The 24,992-nt window shown below is 44.3% G+C and overlaps 2 protein-coding genes and 1 non-coding gene across 6 annotated transcripts in view; 1 reads left to right on the forward strand and 2 right to left on the reverse strand.

The window, feature by feature from the left end:
* Positions 1-4,254, reverse strand: part of NCOA7 (nuclear receptor coactivator 7) — a 144,112-nt gene extending 139,858 nt beyond the window's left edge. For 2 of the 4 annotated variants that reach the window (XM_072764937.1, XM_072764936.1), the window contains exon 1: positions 3,373-3,512. The gene's annotated coding sequence lies outside the window, so the exon portion shown is untranslated. Of the gene's footprint in view, positions 1-2,699; positions 3,124-3,372; positions 3,513-4,061 lie in introns of those variants that run through there. The other 2 variants (XM_072764946.1, XM_072764940.1) reach the window with 2 other exon arrangements.
* A 7,070-nt stretch (positions 4,255-11,324) lies between these two features.
* Positions 11,325-14,631, reverse strand: LOC140597818 (uncharacterized). Its single transcript, XM_072747965.1, has 2 exons — positions 13,081-14,631; positions 11,325-11,713 (listed from the first exon to the last, which is right to left on the reverse strand). The coding sequence occupies exons 1-2, from the start codon at positions 14,629-14,631 to the stop codon at positions 11,612-11,614; spliced, it is 1,653 nt and encodes a 550-aa protein (XP_072604066.1). The 3' UTR covers positions 11,325-11,611.
* A 23-nt stretch (positions 14,632-14,654) lies between these two features.
* TRNAE-CUC (transfer RNA glutamic acid (anticodon CUC)) lies at positions 14,655-14,726 on the forward strand. The gene has a single exon. It is a non-coding gene; the product is annotated as a tRNA-Glu (tRNA).
* Positions 14,727-24,992: the final 10,266 nt, after the last annotated feature.

Here is a 24,992-nt window from a genome sequence, read left to right on the forward strand (position 1 = left end):
TTAGAATATCGATATCAGGTCATAGGTTTTGTTTATAGCGCTATTAAAATCGAGTTGCAAATCTGATTCTGCATTTGCTAGTTGCCAAATCAGAAAGGGAAATGTAATCAATTATCTGATGCTAGTTTTGCATGATGAAAAAAAAAAAGCCACACACAACATTTGCGCAGGGCAAGTAAAGCTTTTCTTCAGCTTCTATCACTAAATGGAACTTCCCTGGGTCTTCACACAAGAGCTGCCAATTGAACGATGACCTTGGTAACTACATCTCTTGAGTAACCTAAACAGTAGATTCCTTGTGACAGCTATGAGTAGTAGAATCCCTGAGCATGTGCACAGTTGGGGAGACAGGAGGGGAGGGGCACAAAAGATATGAAATAAGGTCACCAAAGTACATCGTTTTTGAAAATCTGGGTAGCTTCCTTGTCCAACACCTAGAATGGGAGTGGAATGGGTAGACTTTATGGCCTTTATTCTGCCAAACTTCTAGAAGAGTCATTTCTGTCAAATAATATTCAGGTCAAATTTATGAGCACACGACTGATATTCCCCGGTATGTACAGAAAGAAAGCCATTATATGCCATTTTTCAAGGGAGGTTGGTAGGCAGCAATTCCACTTCAACCACCAGCTCCCCATATTTGAAATTCAAGCTCATACAAATTTTTCCATACTTTCTCTGCAACCATAACAATTTTGGCTGCAACATATGTAAATTGAGTGGATCGCATTGGATCTAAAGAATAACAGTGCATATGGAGGCAGGGTGCTGGGGGTTCAGCAGACAGGGCCCTGATAGTGAGTCATCCAATCACAGAGGCATTGCGCATTTGGATGCAGGACGCACAGAGAAAAAGGCCTCTCCCGTTGTGAGATTAAAAACTAGCTCTAAAAAAAACTAGCTCTAACTTAACTGGTTCCAAGGCCAGGAGTGTCAGCACAGCCTAACTACTCAATTTGTATTTGTCCAATAAACAAATAAGTTTATTATCTGCAACAAAGTAAAAAAGAGTTCACTGTAACCACAGGGGAGGTCTCTTTTGAGAAATTAAAGTGAACAAGTAAAAGCAACGTAAATTAACGGCTTAATATTCTTAATTACAAATGTAAGGCATACAAAGCGTAATTATCTTTATTTGGGGCCTGATTTTTGCTTTCTTTTAATAAATCGTATCTTTCATCTGTTCCCTCCCACTGTGGTTCCCCCAATCTTACCTCCTTTTACATAAAACTGTGACTTCCTCACCATGTAGGAAACGCCCAAGTAGGCTGGAGAAGCAACAGCAATAAACTATGGTTTCCCGGAGTTTTATGAAAATAAGTCTTTGGGGTAATATGTAATGAGGCTAGTGGCAAGGTATTAAAATGACAAAAAAGGGGAACGTGGCTGGTTCAGTCTATGGGGCATGGGACCCTTTATCTTGAGGTTGTGAGTTTTGAGCCCCATGTTGGGTGTAGAGAGTACTTAAAAATAAAATCGTAAAAAATAATAAAATGACCAAAAAAGTAAAGACAACAGGAAAAGAAAAAACTGGACCACTCCCAGATAATTTTGTTAAATAAAGTTATTGGAAAGAGGTAAATACTGATTCATGAGGCTTACATAACAGGAAAATAAAAACAAAATCAAAACAGGAAATTTCACAGTGCAAAACTAATGCAAATGAAATATGATGCAGTTATCCTTGATTTTTTTCCAAGATAACACAGAATTTAAAAGCCGAAAGACACTGAATCTTCCAAAACACTGATTCCCAAATTCTTGATTTTGGAAGGCAGCTATGCCCACCACTATACCACCAACACACGCAAGTTGTCAAATTTGGAAATTGATATGCTTATATACTAAGGAAAACCTACACAGAAATAGGTATCTACACCATTTATTCTGAATCACTCAGAGCCACAAACACTCCTAAATGTTTTATTTTTACCTCTACCTGTAACAAAATACATTATAATTAGATCATCCACAACTCAAGCCTAAAGGGAGTTAATATGTTACTTATTAACCGAATCCCTGTTACCTCCAGAGTAACAGAATTTTCTTGTAAACATGAATTGTATTTTTGAAATTGTGTTTGAGAGTTTAATCGGAATGGTTTCATTACCAACAAGACTAGAAAACCCGCAAGCTCAGACATGGAAATGCGCTTATGTTAGGGGTGGAGGAGAATTACTCCATTTAATAACACAATTAGAGAAAGACAGCATGTGGCCCTACCAATGCGAAAATTCATACGTAACGTCAAGACAATTTGATACTTTATGCAAACAGGCAATTTTTAAAATCCAGTTAACTTCAAGAGCCACAGGACAAATACACTGAAATAATAAATTGTCTTTAGATGAAACATAGGTCATTTGACAAATAACTAATGAGCACCCACCATGCATCAGACGCAGAGGATTACAGAACTGAGCAAGACTCTGTCCTGGAGCTCATTTTCCAAAGCTCTCGACCTTAATACGTTAAAATATAGAATTGGAGTTCACAAGGATCTATCTACTTTCCAAAACCCTAAACCTTCTTGCTTAATATAATTTTTTTTTTTTAAAAGAAGCAAACAAACAAAACCAAAAGCACGGCCCGTGAAGAGATCATCCTGCCCTAAAGCCCTCATGTATGAACTTCACACCTTGCACGGGGGTGGGGGGGGGGTGGAGAATTCACAAACCAGTTTCTCAAAAAACACAAACCATAGAAACCTACAAACCCTCGCTGGAAGCTGGAAGCTGAAAGCTGGGCTGCGCCCAAGGCTGCCTCTGCCGGCCGCCCGCGGTGCATCCTTCCAGCAGATTCTCAACTCCCGACACCTGTATCAAACTTGCCACCCCGAAAACACAGCCCTTCTCGCAAGCGGGGGGCTCCTCCGTGGGCGGCACAGAACACCCCGGCCTCCTCCACCTCGGGAAAAGTCCGAGTTCGGGGAGGGCCTTCGCTGCGCGGCCCTGCAGGGTCGCCTGGAAGAGCCTGGAAGGCGCCCCGGGGCTGCCTCTCCGTGCGGCCCGAGCACCGCCCGGCGCCGCTGCGCGCTCGGCTCGCCCGGGAAGGGCGCATCTGCTCCCGGGGCCGAAGCCTTACGGTGACACGTCCCCAGCCGAGCTCCCGAGCATCCTCCCCCCGCACACCCCCCCAGGGAGCCACTAGCCCCCGGGCCCCGAGGGGGCGGCCGCGGAGGGGTCAAGCTCTCCTCCCCCGCGCCCGGCCCGCCGCGCCCCGGGGGAGGCTGTCAGGTGGACGGGGTCGGCGCCCAGCGCCATTAGCACACCTCGGGGCGCTCGCCGGGCCCCCCGCCCCGCCCCGCGGCGCCAGCAGCAGCAGCAGCGGCGGCGGCCGCCGCCCAGCCGGGCCCCCGCGTCGCCCACCTACCTACAGGGCGGGGGCGCCGGCTCCTCGGGTCGGGGGAGCGGTGGCCTGCGCAGCCGGGCGCGGGGCAGCGCATCCTCTGCGGGGAGGGGGCTTCGCGCGGCGAGGGGCACGGGGCCCGGGCAGCGGAGGGGGAGGGGGGCGCGCCCCCGGGGACCAGGGCCCGGCGTCCGCAGCCTGGACCGGCGCCGCCGGGGCTCCGCGAGCCTCTCCCCGCGCCGCACCTCGCCCACGCCGCAGCTGCGCCCGCGGTCGGGACGGCGGCCCCACAGGCTCGCGGGCCCGGCGGGGGCGGGGAAGTGCGGGCGGCGCGACGCGGTGCGGCGTCCGCCTCTAGCTCCGCCCGGGCGCGCCACGCTCTGCGCCCCTCGGCGGCGGGGCCCGGAGGCTCGGCGGCAGCATATGGAGGCTCGGCGGCAGCGTATGGAGGCTCGGCGGCGCGGCCCGGAGGCTCGGCGGCACGGGCTGCAGCATGCCCCGGCGACCTCGGAGCTGCAAGGCGGGGCGCCCCCCCCGCCCCCGCTGCCCGGCGCCCCCGCAGCGGCCCAGCCCCGGCCCGGCGGCTCCGCCCCGGAGAGCTGCGCGCGCGGCCTCCGCAGGCCCCGGCCGGTGGTGACGCCGCCGAGACGGCGGAGCTCGCAGCCCCCGGGGCGGCCGGACGCCGAGCGGGACGACCTGGGGGCTCCGCTTACCTCGCCCCGGGCCGCGGCCCCCCACGGCTGGCCCGCCGCGGCCGCCGCGGGTCCCAGGAAGCGAGGCTCTGAGAGCAGAGCCGGGTGACGGAGCGGCTCCCCGAGCCTCAAAGCCTGGAGTGTGCTTCCAGCTTGGGGACCACTGGCCGCAATAAATCCATCCTTCTGTCCTTGCTGGGGGCCCCGCATCTCCACCCCCCCCGCCCCCGCCCCGACCCGGGAACAGCATCCCGGATGCTGCCGAATGGGGATCATCACGGCAGGAGGGACGGAGCACTTGGGGTCTCCAGGCCGCCGGTTGGCGGGGACCGCGAGGGCCTGGGCTGGGAGGATGTGCAGCGGCAGTGGGGCAGTGCTGGTGAGCACCCCTCTTGGGAGCGGTTCCCCTACGGTCCCACGACCAGCGCTGCAAGATGACGGGGAGGCTTTGGCCTTGAGGTTTACCCTTACACACAGAAAAAAGAAAAAAAAAAAAAAAAAACACCAAAAACCTCAAGGCAGAGTCTGCATGCAGCTGGTGTGATAACGTTGGTATTTCAGAGGCCACGCTAGATAGAGGCCTCCTCTGGGTTGTTGATGCTGCCTAGGCTCTAACAGCTCCTCCTGGGGGGCGGGGCCAAGCATGTAACAGCGGTGGCTTGGGGATTTCTGTTGCAAGTGGTCACGGTGTATACTATCTTGCAAGGTAAGGAAAGATTGCCCAGTTCTGCCCTGAACAGACGTGAAACTGGACCTCCAGTGAGGCATTCGCAGATTGTTTTCAAGGGAATATTAGACCATTAAAATCCAAAGAGCTGATCTTACTGAGTTAAGGGAACGTTGTTTGGGATCGCCAGAGGAGCTAATCCGTTCTCGCACTTCTTTGATGGGTGCTTTTATGATTTTGAAACCTAAGGTTAATTATTAAAAAGTGGGCAACGATAAGACATGTTCCATAGCAGTACAAACCGATAAAATCGCTGAGACTTCTGGAGAGGAGTTCCATGAGCAGCAAGGTCGGAGCTGAACTGCTTAGGAGTCAGAAAACTGTGGCACATGACTTGGCCACTTTGAGGACTCTGATCCAGAGCTCCAGTTAATATTCAAAAGATACCTATTATTATTCATGATATTTTGCCCCCCAAATTCAGGATAGCTCAATTATAGAAATGTTTATGTATATATGTGATACATAGGAGACTGAACAAAGTCACTTAATGAGAATTTAGAACTTGCTTACTCTAACAAAATTTATAAAGAAGTCTGCTTTAGAAGGCAGTTTGTGGAAGGACATTTGTAGAAATGTTCATTGAGTTGCAATTCTTGGCAATTTCCATCCCTTTACCACCACCAAGAGTCCCCTTTTGTATTTTGAGGTTTTTTTTTTTTTTTTTTTTTTTGAGTTTATTCATGAGAGACAGAGAGAGGCAGAGGGAGAAGCAGGCTTCCTGCGGGGAACCCCACGTGGGACTCGATCCCAAGACCCCGGGGTCACGCCCTGAGCCAAAGGCAGATGCTCAACCCCTGAGCCACCCAGGTGTCCCCTCTTTTTTTCTTTATCCAGACCCCGTGTTATGTCAAGAAGCTAGTGATCTTTATTAGGCAAAGATAGAACTGAGTACGTATTTTAAAAGTAGTAAGCATCAATTATAAAATGTTTGCCACCCTTTCAAAACTATTCAATGTAATTTAAGAATCCTCTTTCCTATCTTCATGAACTCCTCCAGGACTGCATACCGTATCATATGCTTGTTATGACATTACAGTGTATGTTAATTAAGTCCTGGTATAATAAAGATTTCTGTTCCTTGGCTTATAGGGAGAGAAAATTCTCCTTAAAGATTCTTCACCAGTTCCTTCTCATTCATTAACTTAGCATTTATTGATTTGCCTAAGCCCTGTCTTTCTGGAGAAATCAGAATAAATAAAATCCTTTCCTTATCTTCTAGTAGGTGTGTGCTGTCCAACGCTAGCCACATGCAGACACTTAAATTTAAAAATGTGTTTTTTCATTCCACTAGTCATCCTTTAAATGCTGAAGAGCCATAGATGGCTAGTTGACTACTCTTTTGGACAGAATAGAACACTTCCATTATCACACACACACAAAAAAACCTATTCTGGATAGTGCCAGTCTAAACAGAAGGTGAATTTTTAATTGGAAGATAAGATAAAATACATAAGATAATTTGGGAAATCCTGGTACACTAAAGATCGAACCTCATTAGAATGTGTACTTTTCAAGACCATGGCAATCTCTAAGAATTCAGGTTCTGACTACAGACTATAGCTCTACCTGTGCTGACCTAGGATATGTTGCTTCACCTCTGTTCCCTTATCAGTTATAGTATCAACTTTGCAGGGTTGGGTATAGGGATTAAACGAGGTAATCCACAAATGATGCTTAGACTAAAGTCTAGAATATGACCTTCAAGAAAAGTTATTACTCTAATAATATACATTATTATAATAAAGATTTCCTTTAAAAAAATTATATCCCTGGGGTGCCCAGGTGGCGCAGCCACTTAAGCTTTGGATTCTTGATTTCAGCTCAGGTCATGATCTCAGGGTTGTGAGATCAGACCCTGCCACTGGCTCAGCCCAAAGTCTGCTTGAGATTCCCTCCCTCTGCCCTTCCCCATGCCCACGCATGTGGGTACTCTATCTCTCTAAAATAAATAAAATATTTTTTAAAAAGTTGTTTCCCTAGCACTTTTCATGTACTTGGCTACCAGGTGCTTGGTAAATGTTGAGTTAATGAAAGATTATGACGTGATACTATTTTTTATGGCTAGGAGGGCCTATGTTAATATGGAAGCCATCCTTTTTATCTCTGTTGAAGGTCAGAGGCCGTCGTAGGTCAATTTAGGTAGAATTGCCATCTCACTTTTTCTGGGATAAAGAACACTGGATGATGACACTTTGGGATGGATATGGAGAAGCAGAATTCTCTTTAGCTCTTAATTTAAGAAAAGAGGGGTCACTCCCCTTGTCTTCCTCTTTTTTGCTGCACAGGGTAGAAATTGGACCAGTGGGAGGTAACTAGATACCTGGGTTCAGGCATCAGGTGTTCTCTGAAGCACTTCCTGAATGGCTTTGGGAAACTTCACCAAACAATAGCAACTGTATTGCAAATGTGTGCAGTACTTTTTCTTACATATGTATCTAAAGATAATTTTGTAATGAAGTGTGGCGTGTGTGTGTGTGTTTCTTCTTTTCTTTCCTTTTTTTTTTTTTTTTTTTTTGAGGGAGAGAAAAAAAAATACATCCCTGCAAGGGGGTGGGGGTGTATGTGTGTAGGGAGAAGGGCCAAGGAAGAAGGAAAGAATCTTAAGCAGAATCCATGCTGAGCCCAACACATGCTCAGCCCTCTCCCTACTCTGAGATCATGACCTCTGCAAAATCAAGAGATAGTCAACCACCTGAGTCACCCAAGTGCCTCCAGTGTGTCTGTTTTAAACACAACACTGGTTACCTTTCCTTGAACTGGAATTCCAGGAACATTAGCAACTACTGCTCTAATACTTTGCCAGAATGAAAGGCTCCTTGGATAAGCAATGAGCTCACAGCCACTGAAGATGGAAACTCCTTTGGACCTTTTCTCTGTAAAGGTGTTGGAGAGGAGATTTGGGTATTGAGTGATGAGTTTAGTTCACTGGCTCCAAGAAAGTTCACTCTGTAGTGGTCAAACCCATCCGTCTCTTCCTAGCACAGGACACCTGCTATCACACACCTGACTTAGGTTGGCTAAGACACAGGAGTTCCATAGGAGGGAAATGCTAGTGACATCTGTGGAGGTCTGCAGGTAGTCATCCTGGACCTAAAGAGAAAGAATTGAGTTCACTATTTAATAGTGTTGAAGGCAGTGGTTCATTTTGACAACTGGTGTAATTGGTCCAGCACATCATGGATACCATCTGGAATTTTGAGAAAAATGTAAATAGGTCCTTTTGTGGGTGGGCCAAGGCTCAGTGCTTTTGTTAGTTATAAAGTCTAAGGAGGAGCTAGAAATCTTGTCATTTGAAAGGAGGAGGGTGCCAGAGTGTATTGAGAAAGAAATACTGACGTCTACAGAAATGGATTGCTGTCTGGGTGCCTGTTTGCACATAGACCTAATGGCTGATTATTATTAAACCCAGTAAATTTGCCCTTTTCTTTTCTTCAAGGCTCATTAAAAAAAAAAAAAGTATCTGCTCTTGGAAACCTTCTGCTGTCTTATTTCTGCTTAAAAAAATCTGCTCAATAGCTTGAGAATTCATTACATATTTTTTACATTTTCTGAAAAACTTAGTCAAATAAGCTGGTACAAAGACATCATAGCTAAGATATTTAAAATTCTGAAATGAATTCCTAAACTAAACTGGTAGTTGTGGCTTGGATTTATTAGAGGAAATAAATGTACAGTGCAATAGGCTGAGAAGGGGTTTTTTTTTTTCAAAGGATATAATTATAGATTTACAAAAAGTTGCAAAAAATCTGTAGGGAAGTCCCAGATTCCCCCCACCCACCCCACTGCCCCAGTTGTCCCTCAATAGTGATATCTTGGGGAACTCCAGTACAACATCAGAACCAGAAAAATGACATTGGTATGCTCTTTCCAGCTTATTTATATTTCAGCAGTTTTACATACACTTTTGTGAGCTTTTGGGTGTTCTATGCAATTTTATCATTTGCATCGATTATGCTACCACCACCACAATAAGATGCAGGACTATTCTATTCCACAAAGCTCCCCTGACCTGCCCCTTGATAGTTACATCCATCTTCCTCCAGCCACATCTCGAATTCTTGCAAATCACTAATTCTTTCTCCTCTCATAATTAAAAAAATTTGTAACCTTTTAGATTAGCTTTTTCATAACTCCTTGGGGATTCATCCAAGCTGTGCTATGGATCAATGGTTTGATACTTTTAAATAAGTATTTAAATACTTTCAAAATAAATATTCCATGGTATGGATGTACCACAGTTTAACCCTTCACTCATTGAAGGACATTTTTGTTGTTTCTAGTTTGGGGCTATTATTAAAAAAAAAAAAAAAGCTGCTATAAACATGTGTGGACAGATTTTATGTGAACATAAGTTTTTTTCATTTCTCTGGGATAAGTTCCCAAGAGTACAATTGTTAAGTCTATGTTTACTTTTTTAAGAAACTGTCAAATTACTTTCCAGAGTAGCTGTGCCATTTTACGTTCTCATCAATATAATGTGCATGATGAGTGGTGCATTTTTAATCTATTAAATAAACTTATTTTTAAAAGATTTTATTTATTTATTCATGAGAGACACACAGAGAGGCAGAGACACAGGCAGAGGGAGAAGCAGGCTCCATGCAGGGAGCCTGATGGGAGACTCGATCCTGGGACTCCAGGATCACGCCCTGAGCCGAAGGCAGATTCTTATAACCGCAGAGCCACCCAGGCATCCCTACTAAGTAAATTTAGTAAAGGATAGTCCTACATGTTTATTATTCACAACTCTACTGTAATTCCTTATTTACTTGAACCCACCAGACTAAACTTCAAGGTCAAGAATCCCATTTTGTTCATCTTGATGTCTTTGGTGCCTAATATAGTCCCTGACTTATATTAGTCAATAAATATTTGTTTAATAAATGAAGAAATTAATGAACAGAAGAATAGCTGAGTCATACTGAAATCAAATTGAAATATAAAATTGTCAATAAATTATAACTATAAGTGAATTTGAATTGGATATCATGATTTTTCTTCCAATATATAACAACATTTTCAAATCTATGGTTGGCACTCTAAGTTGGGTCATTTGGGGGCAAATTAGTAAACACTAAATGCTAAACCGTGTTGGGCCAAGTTATTCATATTGGTACTCTGGAAAAAGCAAAAGATTTTAAATAATCTAAATAACTGATATGAAACTGCTTTAATAAAATATCTAAACAGCAGAATACTATGTAGTTATCAAAAGTAATGAGAAATTTTTTTATATAAAGGATGGACATCCTTCAAAAGATAGTAATAAAAAAGGTTAGAAAATACAGAGTACATCCCTTTTTGTGTAAAAATAAAACAAGGAAATTAAAAAAGAAAAGATAAATGCATAAAGATCTTAATTCTCCCTGAGTCAATCTATAAAGTACAGGGTATACCTGGACCATTTTTTGACAGAAGGTAAAGAAGTGCTCAAAAATTTAAGAGTCACACCAAAACAATACAGAAGCCAACTTAGAAGGACTCCTTTGGCCAAATTTGGGACAATTTAATTATTAAAAAAGATGATAGTGATGGATTAGAACACATTGAATAAAAACACAAAAACAGAAAAAGAATATGAGTCCAAACTGATATTTAAAAATTAAATAGAGAATAAAAAGAGAAAGGGAAGTTGTTTCCAGGAGAATGCTAAAATAACAGCATTTTGCAATCACCATGGTAATAACTGATCCAAGCAAAGACTGTCAGTGGGTGAAAGTTTGCTGAGGAGAGGATTCATATGTTCTCAAGGTACAGCGGACACCTTAACCAAATGCTCACATTTATCATGTTTCCTGTAGCTGCTATAAAAAATCAGCACAGGGACACCTGGGTGGCTCAGCGGTTGAGCATCTGCCTTTGACTTGAAGCAGGATCCTGGGGTCCCAGGATGGAGTCCCACATCGGGCTCCCTGCATGGGGCCTGCTTCTCCCTCTGCCTGTGTCTCTGCCTCTCTCTGTGTGTCTCTTATGAAAAAAAATGAATAAAATCTTAAAAAAAAATCAGCACAAACTTAATGGCTGAAGCCACATGAATTTATTATCTTACAGTTCTGGAATCCAGAAGTCTGACACGGGTCTCACTAGCCTAAAAATCTAGGTGTTGGCAGGGCTGTTTTCTTTCTGGAAGCTCTAGGGGAGAATTCACGTCCTTGCCTTTCTCATCTTCTAGAGGCCACCTGGATTGCTTAGCTCAGCGTCCCCCTTCCTCCTTCCTCAAAGCCAGCAAAGGTAGGTTGAGTTGTCCTCAAGTCATCTCGCTGGGATATGAACTCTCTTACCTCTCTCCTTCACTTATAAGGACACTTCTGATCGTTTTGGACCTAGTCAGATAACCCAGGATACTTCCTGTATCTCAAAATCCTTAATCACATCTGCAAAGTTCCAAATGCCATGTGAAGTAACATGTTCATGTGTGCTGGAGATTACCCCAGGGTCACCCCCATGGGGGCCATTATTCTGGCACAACATTGACTGTGAGAGATAATGTGAAATATCAGCATTAGTGCCTTCTGATGTAATGCACTGAGAAGGACCCATCACTTAAGGTTCTGTTTTTTGTTGCTGTTGTTGTAGCTTTAGATTTTATTCATTCATTCATGAGAGACACACAGAGAGAGGCAGAGACACAGGCAGAGAGAGAAGCAGGCTCCCTGCAGGGAGCATGATAGGAGGCTCGATCCCAGGACCCCAGGATCATGACCTGAGCCAAAGGCAGACGCTCAACCACTGAGCCACCCAAGTGCCCCTTAAGATTCTTTTCTTGTCAAAAGACATATTTATCTGAACTGAGGGCCTTTCTGAAACAACTGTCTTTCACTATTCAAAAACATCAATACTGTTAAAAAAAAAAAAGTGGGGGGGGGGGGAATTGTTCCAGAGTACAGAAAGGAGACAACAGAAATGTGACAACTGAATGCATTGTATAATCCTTGAGTGGATCCTGGGTAAAAAAAAAAAAAAAATTATAAGTGTTATTATGACAACTAACATATTTGATTTTTAACTGTATAATAAATAATAAGATTGTATTAAATTTAAATTTCCTAAGTGTGATCATTGTATCTCTTATTCTTAGGAAATATACAATAAAGTATTTAAAAGTGAAGCATTATGATATCTACAACTAACCCAAAATTCTTCAGAAAAAAATCAAGAGAAAGTAAATATGGCAAAACAGTAACAACTGGTGAATCTAGATCAGTACTGTAAAATAGAAATATAATGCTAGGCATATATATAATTTTAAATATTCTAGTAGATATGTTAAAAAGTGAAATAAATTTTAATAATATTTTAACCCAATATGTTTCTTTCTTTTTTTAGAGAGAGAGCATGCAGCCTGGATTGGCATGGCAGGGCAGAGGGAGAATCCCAAGCTGCCTCCACGCCTGGTGTGGAGGACAAGGGGCTCAATCTCACCACTTGATTTCAGCCAAAATCAAGACTCCTGCACTAAACCGGCTGAGCCACCCAGGCACCCCAACCCAAGTATATTTATAATTTAAAAATGTAATCAATGTAAAAATTATTAATGAGATATATTACTTTTTTTTTCTATATGAAGGCTTAAAAAACCAGTAGGCATTCGTCACTTCTAGAACACCTAAGTTTGTGCTAGTTACATTTCAATGCACGACAGTCACATGTTGCTGGTCTTACTAAATTGGACCCAACAGGTTCAGTTGAAGGGTGTATGTGTGTTCATTGTCCTACACCTGTGATTTTCTGTAGGTTTGGAATTTTTCAAGATAAAAAGTCGGGAAAAAGAGAAACATACTAGTTTGTATATGCATAGACTGCTTCTAGAAGGATACAGAAGAAACTGTTGACACTGGTTACCTCTGAGAAGAAGAAAGCAATGACTCGGGAAATGAGAGGGCTGACGGCCTTCACTGTACCTTCTTGTCCTTTTGTTTGCTGCATTATCTTTGTATTCTAACCCAGATCCTTTGCCAGGAAGCTCTGGTAGCCCCCAATTCAGAACAAAGAGCTCCACCTACTGAACTTGGTGTCCTAAAAGTTCCTTGAGAGAGGAGAGAGGTGTGTGTCCTCACATAGAGTGAAGTTTCAAAATTTCTTGTGATCCTTCCATCCTTATCAGGCTTTAACATCCTTTTAACCTACCTGCTTGCATATTATTAAACAATTCTAGACAAACGCTATCAATCACCCAAACCATCTCTGAGTTGTTGAAAATAAGAAACAGCATCCGCTCAGCTAAGCGGCCCGGGGCTGGAGGACGCGGCGTCTGATCAATTTTCCTTAAGCCTCCCCCCACCTTGCAGCGGGGCGGGGGCGCCTGGTTACCTGTGTCCACCTGGAACCTCGCCACTTCCAAGCGGAGCTGCATCCTGGGGCTCCGGCTCTGTGTCTCAGGAGGCTCTGAAGGGGGGCTGGCCCAAGGGGCTCCTTTACTCCTCTGGTGGTTGCCTCACGCCCGGCCGCGGCCCGCACACAAGGCGGGGAGGCGAAGCTGTTGCCGGGTCGGTAACACTTGGAACAACGCGAGGATCGTGGAAACGCAGCTGGTGTGGAGGGCTTCCTGGGTGCAGGTGCGGGTGCTGGTGTAGGTGCTCCCCGCGGTTCTTCCCGGGGCCCGCCGCCCACGGCTCTTTGCGGGCCCCCGGTGCAGGTGCGTTTGCAGGTGCAGGTGCTCCCCGCGGTTCTCCCCGGGTGCAGGTGCAGGTGCGGATGCAAGTGCTCCCCGCGGTTCTCCCCGGGTGCAGGTGCAGGTGCGGATGCAAGTGCTCCCTGCGGTTCTCCCCGGGTGCAGGTGCAGGTGCGGATGCAAGTGCTCCCTGCGGTTCTCCCCGGTGCAGGTGCAGGTGCGGATGCAAGTGCTCCCTGCGGTTCTTCCCGGGTACACGTGCGGTTGCAGGTGCAGGTGCTCCCCGCGGTTCTTCCCGGGGCCCGCCGCCCACGGCTCTTTGCGGGCCCCCGGTGCAGGTGCGTTTGCAGGTGCAGGTGCTCCCCGCGGTTCTCCCCGGGTGCAGGTGCAGGTGCGGATGCAAGTGCTCCCTGCGGTTCTCCCCGGTGCAGGTGCAGGTGCGGATGCAAGTGCTCCCTGCGGTTCTTCCCGGGTACACGTGCGGTTGCAGGTGCAGGTGCTCCCCGCGGTTCTTCCCGAGGCACGCTGCCCACAGCTATTCGCGGGCCCCGGGAGCAGGTGCAGGTGCAGGAGCTCCCGGCGGTTCTTCCCGGGGCCCGCCGGTGCGGGTGCGGGTGCAGGTGAGGGAGCGGGTGCTCTCCGCGGTTGTTCCGGGGCCCGCCGCCCACGGCTCTTCCCGGGCCCCGGGTGCGGGAGCAGATGCAGGTGCGGGTGCAGGTGCTCCCCGCGGCTCCTCCCGGGGGTCCGCTGGTGCAGGTGCAGGTGCGGGTGCGGGTGCGGGTGCTCCCCGCGGCTCCTCCCGAGGCCCGCCGCCCACGCGCTCCAGCTCGGCGGCCTGAGCCTGAGGATCGAGCACCACGGCCGCCCGGATCCGCGCCCCTGGCCGCGTGCCCTTCACCCCGGCAGGTGCGGCGGGAGGCGCTCCCCGCGGGGACCAGCCGTCGGTCCGCACGTGGGGGGCGGCGCTGGGGGGCCCGACCCCGCGGGAGCCGAGAGACGCCGGCAGGGCGCAGGGTCGGAAAGGGCGGCCGAGAGCTCAGAAGACGGAGGAGGCCGGTTCCGAGCCCCCGGGCCCCGCGCTGGATCAGCGGGAGTGACGCAGGCTCCTCCCGCGAGTCGCGGGGGGAGGCGGCAGCGCCGGGACTCGCTTGGTTCGGAGCCTGCGAGTCCGGGGGACGGAGTGGGCGGAGCTCGGGGCGGCGCCTCCCCGCGGCTGGGGCGGTGCAGGGATCTACAAGTGGCAAATGCATTTCGGGCAAGCCTGTGCTCAAGTTCCCTGGTGGTCTAGTGGTTAGGATTCGGCGCTCTCACCGCCGCGGCCCGGGTTCGATTCCCGGTCAGGGAAACGTATATTTTCCTAATCCGATCAATTCTTTTGAGTTCTTATCATACTAGTTTTATTCGATCATAAAAGTTGAATTCGTGATTGAATGTTGTTTAATCTGAGATTTAAAATATGCCTTTTCCGCCCAGGTACAGCGGCTTGTTCCTTCCGTGTGCCACCGAGCTCCCTGGAGTGGGGTGGGGAGGGGGGGGTAGGGACGGCACAGAGGAGGCTGTAGACACCGGGTTCCACCTGCTGGAGCACCTGGTGAGACGCCGTACCCAGATCGGAACTGCAGAGCTGGAAGGGAGCAAGGTGAAAGGTGGGGGTTGCGGGAGACCTGCACGGGAGGAGGCCTGCACAGAGAGGAGGGTGGGTGGAGAGGAAGGACAGTAAGTAGGTGGTGGGTGGGGACGTGGGGGACGCGTCTGTTGCAGGGCTCAACTCCTCAAATAAACCAGAGCTCAGAACATCGTGGAGGGAGGAGCAATGCACGGGAGATGGAGCCCACGCCCCTCCCCGGGGCTGACCGTGTTCTCTGTAGGTAATTCCAGCAGTAAAGTCCAGAAGTAGAGCGAGGAGAGCCGTGGCCCCCAGCACAGGAAGGGCCAAAGAGGACTGCCTATCGCAGTTGTGTAGAAAATCAAAGAACATGATGAAGGTTTTGAAGATGGCCTATTGATTTGGAAAGGGTGCTGACTGGGAGCCTGGTGAAGCCTGGTGAAGCTGTGTTACACTTAGACTTGGTTTGAAGAGGTCAGCCAAGTGAACTTTTCCTGTGGGTCTGGAGCGAAATTTTTGACTGATAATGATAGATTTTGAGGAAGTTCTGCTGTAAAATGAGAACTGAAGGCCCAAGAGTGGGAGAACTGAAGGCCCAAGAGTGGAAACGCTTCCTAAGAGAATGAGCACAACATAAAGAGCGAGGTTTGCAGGCTGGACTACTGCCAGAGGAGGACGAAGTAGGGAAGTCCAAACAAGAAGAGTCAGTAGGAGTCACGGTCAAAGGAGCAGAAGAAAGAGTCTAGAAATTGCAGTGTATTCATTAATAGCATGAAGGATATTTCTCTTGTTTGCTTAATTTCTTAACGGAGTTTTAATTTTATTTAGTCTTGGTGTCATCCTTATTGTGTTTCATCCATACTATTATTATTTTTAGTCAAATAAGTACACCTTTCTAAATACTATTGTCATTTAGACACAGCAGTACCATATCACATTACCTACACATTGCACAAAGTTGCTGCTTTCCAGAGCCAGAATATCGTGTTCAGTTCTGTCCTTATGAAAAAGGGAGAAATGCTGAAGGACTGTTTGCAGATATTCCACATAGGAGGTTCCTTAAAGACGAAGGAATAGAAAGTATCTCACCGCACAGATGAAAGAAAAGATTATTTGCTGCATACCAAAAACATTTTTTCTGGGCTTGTCAAATCATTTCATTTTAAACACAAATCATCATATATCTAGGGTTAGGGAGATACATAATTGAATATTAAGATGCCCGGGAGAAACCAAGGGTGGGGAGGAATCAAATGAAGGACTTTCAGCAGCATCTAGGACAATGGTTTATAGGACATATGGTTTGCACTAAATTAATGGATTACTTAATCAAATCAAGAAGTAGATTGTTAGGTCTCCACTTGAAAATAATCCTATACATGTTCAGCCCTCATAATTCTATTTTGGTATGAACCACAGCTCTATATTTCCACTGAAAGGAGAAGTGGAAAGAGAATTACACTGAGTCAATTGAATAATGTCTACAACTTAATGAGTTCTTTCAGATTCTGAACACTAAACCAAGTACTTTATCAAGTAGTTCAACAATTATCCTTGTTTTGTAGTTTAGGAAACACAGACTCAGAAAATTTATATAACCTATTTGAAATCACACAAGTATGTGGGGGAACCAGGACTACAGCCCAATATGCCCAACCTAAATCTTGTATTCTTTAAGACTCTCCACACTACAACAAATTTTCTGGTAGCAATATTGGCGTCTTCTTTAGAGCAGTCTTTACAAATAGGATGGCTCATGGGGAGTGTTGCATAGAAGCAAAGAGGAATTATAGGACATTTCAGGTTGTCTTTTAAAAATATAATTGAATTCTAAGCATGACAAGTCTAGTAAAATTCAACTCTTATAGTTTCTGGGGGTTACCAGATTCCATAGAAAGATGTGAAAACCTTTTAGTTAAGAAATAAGTTCAACAGCAAACACAGTGTACTAGCATGTTGATTTGTGAAAGGTTCTTTTTTTATTACAATGTTTATTTATTTAAAAATCATCTTTACCACATCTCCATTTGATCATTATGATTTTATTGACTTAAAGATGATTCTTGGGTTTTTTTTCATAGTCTTCCTTTAAGAAAGAGGCTATAGAAAAATAATATTTTTACACTAGTTACATAAAAGGAAAGCAATTTAAATCTAAGCCATGGATCTACTTGATTAGCTTTTTAACCAGCTTATTACATCCTCTGAATTTCCAGTATCTATATATAACAATATATAGTATTTTATATAGCTTGCTATAGTTTTGTGTAAGTTATGTTTTTTGTGAATTCCTAGATGTCAGAGTTCATAAAATATACTTGTGCTGCCTTGTGAAGTGATAATCATGTGACTGATGGTCAAAAACTGTTTTTTGGTAGGATGCCTGAAGGCCCTAAAGCGATAGTAAGCCAAGAGCTCCGTGAGGGCAATGTCTGTGTCACCTCCATCTTTGTATCTTCTAGGCTGTGTTGGTACTTGGCACATCAGAGCAATTCAAATGACTTTTGAGTGGATAAATAAAAGAATGAGGCACAAGACTGAACTGGCACTTCTCAGAAGAAACATATGTGACCACCACATTTTTTTTTTAATTTTTATTTATTTATGATAGTCACAGAGAGAGAGGCAGACTCCATGCACCGGGAGCCCGACATGGGATTCGATCCCAGGTCTCCAGGATCGCGCCCTGGGCCAAAGGCAGGCGCCAAACCGCTGCACCACCCAGGGATCCCACCACCACATTTTTGAAAGAGTATCGACTTCTTTTGTAATCAGGACATGCAAATTGAAATGAAAAAGATCCTTTTTACACCCATCAAAGTGGCAAAAATGAAAAAAAAAAATCTAATACCAAGTGTCGACGAGGATGTAGAACAACTGACACTCTAAGAAGCTAATGTGGAAGTGTAAATTGGTGCAATAAAACAACTTTGGAAGACAATTTGGTTTTATCTAGTAAAGCTGGAAATTCCCATACCCGGCAGTTCAAACCCTGGGAAATCCCTGCACAGGTGCTCTGGGAGATACATAGAAGAATGTTGACTGCAGCACCATCATAATAGACCCAAACTGGAAGCAACCTGAATGTCCATCAAAGGTGGAGTGGCTAAATATATTGTGGTATAGCCATACGGTGAAATACCGCAGTATAGGGAAAATAAAAGGATTACAGCTCCTGTGGTCGACAATCTGAATCCAGAAAAATATGACTTAAAAGCAAATCAAATAGAGAATGATTCCATTTTATAGAAAGCTTCAAAATGCTAAGTTAGAAATATTGTTCATGGGTAGATATATACACAGATGGCAAACTATAAAGAAAAGCAAGAGGGTGATTAATCCTGGCTAATAGAAAAGATGGAGGAAGGATCTGGCAAGAAACATGCGGGGGTGTTTTGAAGTACTGGTAATGCTGGCCTGGGTGTACACAGTTGTTAAGTCTCATTTGATTATTTATAGCTTACACTACTTTTCTCCACCAGTTCGATCTTTAAATTAAAATGAAAAACCAAAAGGAATGAATGACAGGTTTGGGCAAGCTCTGGGATGACAGCCTGCCAGCAACGTCTAGTTGAGCAGAATCTCGCTCCTCTGGGCAGCCCATCTGGCTGTAATCGTGCTTTTCTAAAGTAGGGAAGTTACGGGCATTTTGAAAAGTGATAAATGTGAAAACGAACCACAGGGTGGCATCATAGACTCATGTGTCCTACTTGGACACATGGAATCCAAGTAATCCATTCTTGCCGTGGAAATGTTGAGTGTAGTTAAAATCTAGAGTTTATTGTATTCGTGGGGAGCAGCAGAGCATATTTTTTATTCTTTTACCTTCTTTCCTCTCATGTCGACGATCGTGCTTGATTTTACTTGCACTGTGTTACCAGGTTAAAGTTTGAGGGCAGCAATTCAAAAAAATCCAATGCAGCAAGTATGCAGGCCCAGTTTGTGACATTTAGTCACTCGTCCCTCCTCCAGTCATGCACCCGTGTATTCTTTCATTTAACTAATGTCTGCAAATATTTGTTGAGCTTTCCTTCTGTTTCTTTTCTAAGTCAGAAAGAAAGGCCCCAGAGACTTAATATGAGCAAAACCCAAATCACTATTATTTGCTTTTCACATAGTTGTAGAGACACGCAATAATCACATCATTACAAATTTAAATTGCAACTGACAGATTCTGTAAGGAGAAGGTGATTCCACGCTAACGTTTGGAATCAGTTGGAGAGGTCAACAGAGGGATCCATCTGTTGAGAGCTGAAAAAAAAAACCTAGGTAAGAAGGAGAGAAAAGAACTTTCTAAGTCGGAGGAACATGTGCAGGGGCTGGTAGCAGGAGAGAGCAAGGAGATGGACTACCCGGGGATTGAAAGAAAGCCAGGATGGCTGGATGGCAAGTCACAGGTGGTGGGGCAGGGTGAGGAGAAGGGGGCAGGTGACAGATGGCTCTGCAGCCGGAGGCGAAGGATGTTGCCTTCACACGGAGAGCACTGGGGGAGCCACAGGGAGGAGAGTGGGTACAGCAGTGGCCTGGTGCCTGCGCCTTGTCGCCAGGAAATCCTCAGCTTCACCAGTGTCTGGGAAAGATTCCGCCTTAGGTGCTAGAGAGCAACACAATTCCGTTCACCTACGTATGTGTGATTTGCTTTTTCAGGGTGAAGGACATCATTTAAAGACGGTGATATCATTTCCATCTCAGCTGTAGTCATTAGATTTAAGGTCTTTCTACTAAAGAAACATGACTCCATTGTATTTATTTTTGAATCAGTCTAAAAACCATCCCTTTTGAAGAGAAGGAGACATAAAGCATGATTTCTTAACAAATCAATACACCTATGCAGCTCATCCGCAACAAAATAAAAAGCTTGGCATCTAAAATATAAAAGGTATGAAAGAAAATGTTTATATTGTTGTCTCGGAAAGAACTAGATATTAGAAATCAGGAGATCAGGGTCACATGACTGTGGGAAAGATGATCTAATGTGGCTGGGCCTCAGTTTTCTTCATCTGTAAAAATGAAGTACTGGCCTAGGCTATGCTCTTCTAACTCTGAGGTTGTATAAATCTGCAAATTTATGTAAAGCAAAATGTACATGCAAATAATGTAGCATTAGAGAGAACAGGTATTGGGGAAGTACCGTGGTATGTATTTGAATAAAGGTGTGTGAATGGGATTGAAGGAGACTTATTTTGGGTCTTAAGACATTTTTAATAAACCAAATTTGAATGAGCTACACTGCCATTGATTGGTAGTATACTACATACCAGATCTTATGAACAGTATCTTACTTAATCCTCAGAAAATTCTTGTGAGATAGCTTTTCTTTTTTTATCCTATTTTACTAATTAAAAAGCAAGGCTTACACAGATTCAGTAATACGTGTAAACTCTCACAGTTAAAGCATCTCAGGATGTGTCTTGATGTGTCTGATTTCAGAACTTGTCCTTCTAGTCATCATACTATTTATTACATTTCTTGAAGAGTTGAGATTTTTAAAGTGGCATCTATATTGAATAAAATAGAGAATTATAAATATGGATTTCAAGGTATTTGTAAGTGATCTGTTGAATGAGTACCAAGAATTTCAATAAGCTCCCACATCTTAAAACAAACAAAACGGCTTTATAGACTTGATTTGATGAATTAAACATGCACTCTCCTGGATATGGCAATGAAGCTACACTTATTAAGCAAACCATCTCCTTGTTAGTATGTTTTTGCTGTATCAGTAAAGGATCCACTCAGAGGCTTTTTTGACCATTTTAACTCCTAAGCTATACGTTTTAAAGGAACAATTAGACAAATAGCTTTTCCATCACTTTTCTTGCTGTGTCATATCCTGATGACAAACAATGGTGAATTTTCTCTTTTCATCTCAGGCTTCTGATGCCCAGAGCAAGGAAGCTGCCTGCCGGACCTTGTCGTTTGGAAAGAAGTGACTAAATGCATTTATATTGAGTTATGTTGTCTGTAGCTCCCGCTCTGGGCATGCTTGAGGTTTGAGGGTCACATCAAAGGAATTGTGTTCTCTGTTGTGAGAACCGGTCAGCGTTGGTCAGATAGTTCATCGGTTCATTGCTGGGACCTGTTCCTATGAGGGTCATGGTCAGGAGGCACTTGACGTTTACAGCTGTTCCCTCCGTGCAACACACTTGCCTTAAGTCTGCTCACTGATTCAGCTGTGATGGACTTATGGATATCTTTGGGGTGAAGGTGCTCACTGAACCTTTTAAGGGAGCACAATGGCCCACCAATTTACCATCCTTACTGTAGTAGTAAAGGATGTTTGTCATCAAAGGCAATGCTTGCCTCCCGAGCTAGGCCGTACCCTCATCTGATGGACACCAGACTATCTGTGGCTTTGACGCTACTTGACACTTGGCCATTTGTCCTGGGCTGTGCTTATCTTTCTGAGAGAGAGATGCCAAGACAATAAGATGAATCTAGCAGTGGCTGCTTGTGAGACACAAACACGTGGCTGTCTGAGTTCTCGTTTAGGAGGTGGCGTGTGACTGTGACAGAGAAATGTGTTACGACAAGAGTAAAATATGGTCTGAGTGCCCTGTGTTTTGCCCTCCTGACTCTCGTGAGCACATCTCTGTCATCTTGCCAGGCTCCAGGGGAAGCCTATTTAAAGCAGGCGTACTGGGGCAGACTGGGAAGAGCAGGACAGGGAAGAGGCCAACCACTGAGGAAGTCTACACAAACAGCCACACAAAGTGCTAGTTGGATTGTTTGGGTGGAAAAAAAAAAAAGTCTTTACGTTCTCTGTAATTAAGGGAAAAAGTTTTAAAAAGAAGTGATGAAAGATCGAGGAAGCAGGGTTTCACAGTATGGTAAATAATATTCAGCTTGATAGCTTATAATCACAAACGGAGGGGTTAACTCAGTTAAAATACTCAGTTGTTTTAGGAGTTTCAGTTGTTTTCTGAGCAATTTAAAAGTTATCACCCCACTCGTACACGTGAGACATTATGAATAATAGCCATTCTTCCCAAAATACTGTTTCTTCACATGAGAAAACGTGACTTTGTTATGACTGTGGCGAAAACACAAAACTATCACAGTGCACACTTACTGTAAGAAGCTTGAGGGTTAACTTGCCAAAGATATTCAACCTTTCTCTCCCTTAAGAAAAACAAAACAAGAAACCAACTTAGGAGGCATTCTATTACATGCATATCCATTTCATATGCATGAATCTCTTCATTCCCACAGTAACAGAATGATAACTAAGGTCAAGGAAACAGAATATTCAGTTCTCAGAAGACTAAGAACTTAGAGGCATATAAAAATGCCTCTGGTTATAAGATTCTTTAAAATCTATACACATATAAACTGTAAATTGCTCTGGAAAAGCATGCTTCCCTGTAGGCCAAAGCATTTAGGCTAGTTCAAAATCCCTTCCTGGTAGTAAAAATCGTTACTGTTGATGGGTTACTGGGCGAGTCTTTCTAGGCCACATGACGAGTGTTGTTTTATGACATGATAGACCTGGGATGTAGAAGTATTCAGAATGATCCAGCATTCTCCTTGTCCCCCTCCATGCCATGCCACGACCTCTTATCTTTTACATACAGTGAGAGATTGGGGTTTTTATTTTCTTTTCAAACTCAACTAACTCAGATACTTCATCTTTTTTTTTTTTTTTTAATTTAAGTAATCTCTACACCCAACCTGGGGCTTGAACACACAAGCCCCAAGATCAAGAGTTGCATGCTCTTCCGACTGAGCCAGCCAAGGAGCCCCTGAGACACCTCATTTAGTTCTTCACCATTTTGCTTCGCCTTTGCCAATCACCTCGAATATTCTTTGGTAGCCATTGAGGGTCAAGTTCACTGATTAAGGTAAAGTTCTTATGACCTGCTTGAGAGTTAGAAGTCAAAACTGGGAAAGTGCCAAAAACGATTTCCTTTTATGCTGTATGATGGAATAAAGTGGTGTCATTCTTTTTTTTTTTTTTTTTTTTATCCTTTCCTATGTTAAAAGGATAAGATGGTGGAGGTTTTCATGCTTATACAGTAGACAGACTTACTCCTGTCAATAATTCAAAGTGATTCCAGGCAGGTTGAAATATTCTTGGTTAGTCTGAGTCTGGAAAAGCAGTCTCAAAAGCATAGCCTCGAGGTTCAAGGTATGGGCTGAAGAATCAGACAGGCCTGGGTTAAGTCAGCTCAAACTGCTAGTGTGACCTTTGGCAACGAACCTCTTATTCTCCAATATGCAAAACAAAGATAATAACAACAGATTTCAAACCCCTAGCACAGAACTTAGCACAGACACCTGAACAACACTTGCCATTAGTATTAACATGTTTTCTTTATTAGACCTGTGCCTTAGGTGGTACTGGTTCTGTCAGTTATAGCAGAGGACCCGTTTCCTGCCTTTTCTCTGAAGTTGAAACTGAGGGAGAAGGTACCACCTGGTACATAGGGAACCTCTTCTCATATGCCTCTGGCCCCTCTTACAAGACTGTGGATGTAAGTTAAGGGGCTTTTTAAAATTCTCCCGAGTTCAAAGACTTATCCTTCCAAAGAATATGAGCTATAGTCACAGTTTATGATGTCATATTTGTTGTAGTGCTTTGTCTTAGTTGCTGAAATATTCACAACCTCAGCTATTGCTTAGATCTTAAAAGAATTACAAGGGGAAGTCAAATTCCATTCTTTAGTAAAATGCAGAACTGAGAATGGCCCTATTGGGCAATAAAAACATGAAAAGCTTCAAAAATATATCTATCTTTAGATCATTAGACTTACAAAGTCAATCCAGATTACTAAGTAGACTAGGGCCCTATCCTGATGAGATATTTTTAAAGTAAGCTAAATCGGCCACATTTTAATCGGTGTACATCTCTAGCCATGGATTTTAAAAATTGTGTCGAAGTACGTTATTATGCTACGGTATTGCCTCAAATCCAAGATGTACCTTATTTTTTTTCTTTCATTTTTACATTCTGGAAATTGGGATGTCTTATGATCGACGGGTAAAGTTCTGTTGTGGTTCTTTTCCTTAAAAACTGACCTTAAACCAATAGTGTATCTTGTTACTGATGGAGTCTTACACTTAGGGAAATTGCTTGTGATGATGACCTAAGGTGATTGCTCTTACTCTGAATTCATGTAATGATTAAAAAGGAACAAGTTGATTATATAAAGAAGATAATCCAAAAGGCTTTATTAAGATTTATAATACATATGTACATGTGGATCATTAGTGCCATCACTCTAGCTACTATTTGGCCTTTTTAAATTTTCAACTTAATTTAAAAGTCCCTCAGATTTGTTCCAATGATAGGATTATCATATTTGTAATAGCAAAAGATCCCAAAAAGAACAACAGGCCTCTCCAGCTAGTTGTCAGAAACCCCTTGTCTCACTCTCATGGCACCTCCTTCTTTTGAGGATCCTTGTGAATAGCTAGAGTGACAGCTGTATCTGTCATTGTCAGGCTACAGAAGCACATTTGCACGTGCTACTACCTGCCATTCGGAACAACTTGTACACACATTGCTGCACACAGTAGTAATTCAATAAATACCTTTTGGCTCACTGATGTGAAATACAGAACTATGTTTTAGTTGGTGTTGAAATACATTTCGAGGGGCAGCCCTGGTGGCTTAGTGGTTTAGCGCCGCCTTTAGCCTGGGATGTGATCTTGGAGACCCAGAATCGAGTCTCATGTCGGGCTCCCTGCATGGAGCCTGCTTCTCTCTCTGCCTGTGTCTCTGCATCTCTCATGAATAAATAAATAACATCTTAAAAAAAAAAGAAAGAAATACATTTCGAGGCCCAAGATGGAGCCACTCCTGCCCAGGTGGTGCATCAGTAAATGGAACTTCAGATAAATTTTGAGTCCCTGTGAATGTTCCACTTGACCACAAATGCAGTATATCCAGTTAGCCAATCCCCCAATGCCAAGCCAACTCTGAGCCTTCTCATCCTAAACAAGGTTGATTGTATAACCTGCCAATCAGATTTTTTTCCATTTTTCTCTTCCTTGTTCTTTATT

Source organism: Vulpes vulpes, chromosome 1 (genome assembly GCF_048418805.1).
Source record: "Vulpes vulpes isolate BD-2025 chromosome 1, VulVul3, whole genome shotgun sequence".
In the NCBI taxonomy this organism is placed as follows: domain Eukaryota; kingdom Metazoa; phylum Chordata; class Mammalia; order Carnivora; family Canidae; genus Vulpes; species Vulpes vulpes.

Bases quoted from the DNA above. Each gene is read 5' to 3' on its own strand.
- LOC140597818 (XM_072747965.1), bottom strand. From the start codon at position 14,631: ATGCATTTGCCACTTGTAGATCCCTGCACCGCCCCAGCCGCGGGGAGG. The intron at 11,714-13,080 runs GTAACCAGGCGC...TTTTTTACCCAG, and splicing joins GAGGTTCCAGGTGGACACAG to GATCCACTCAAGGATTATAC.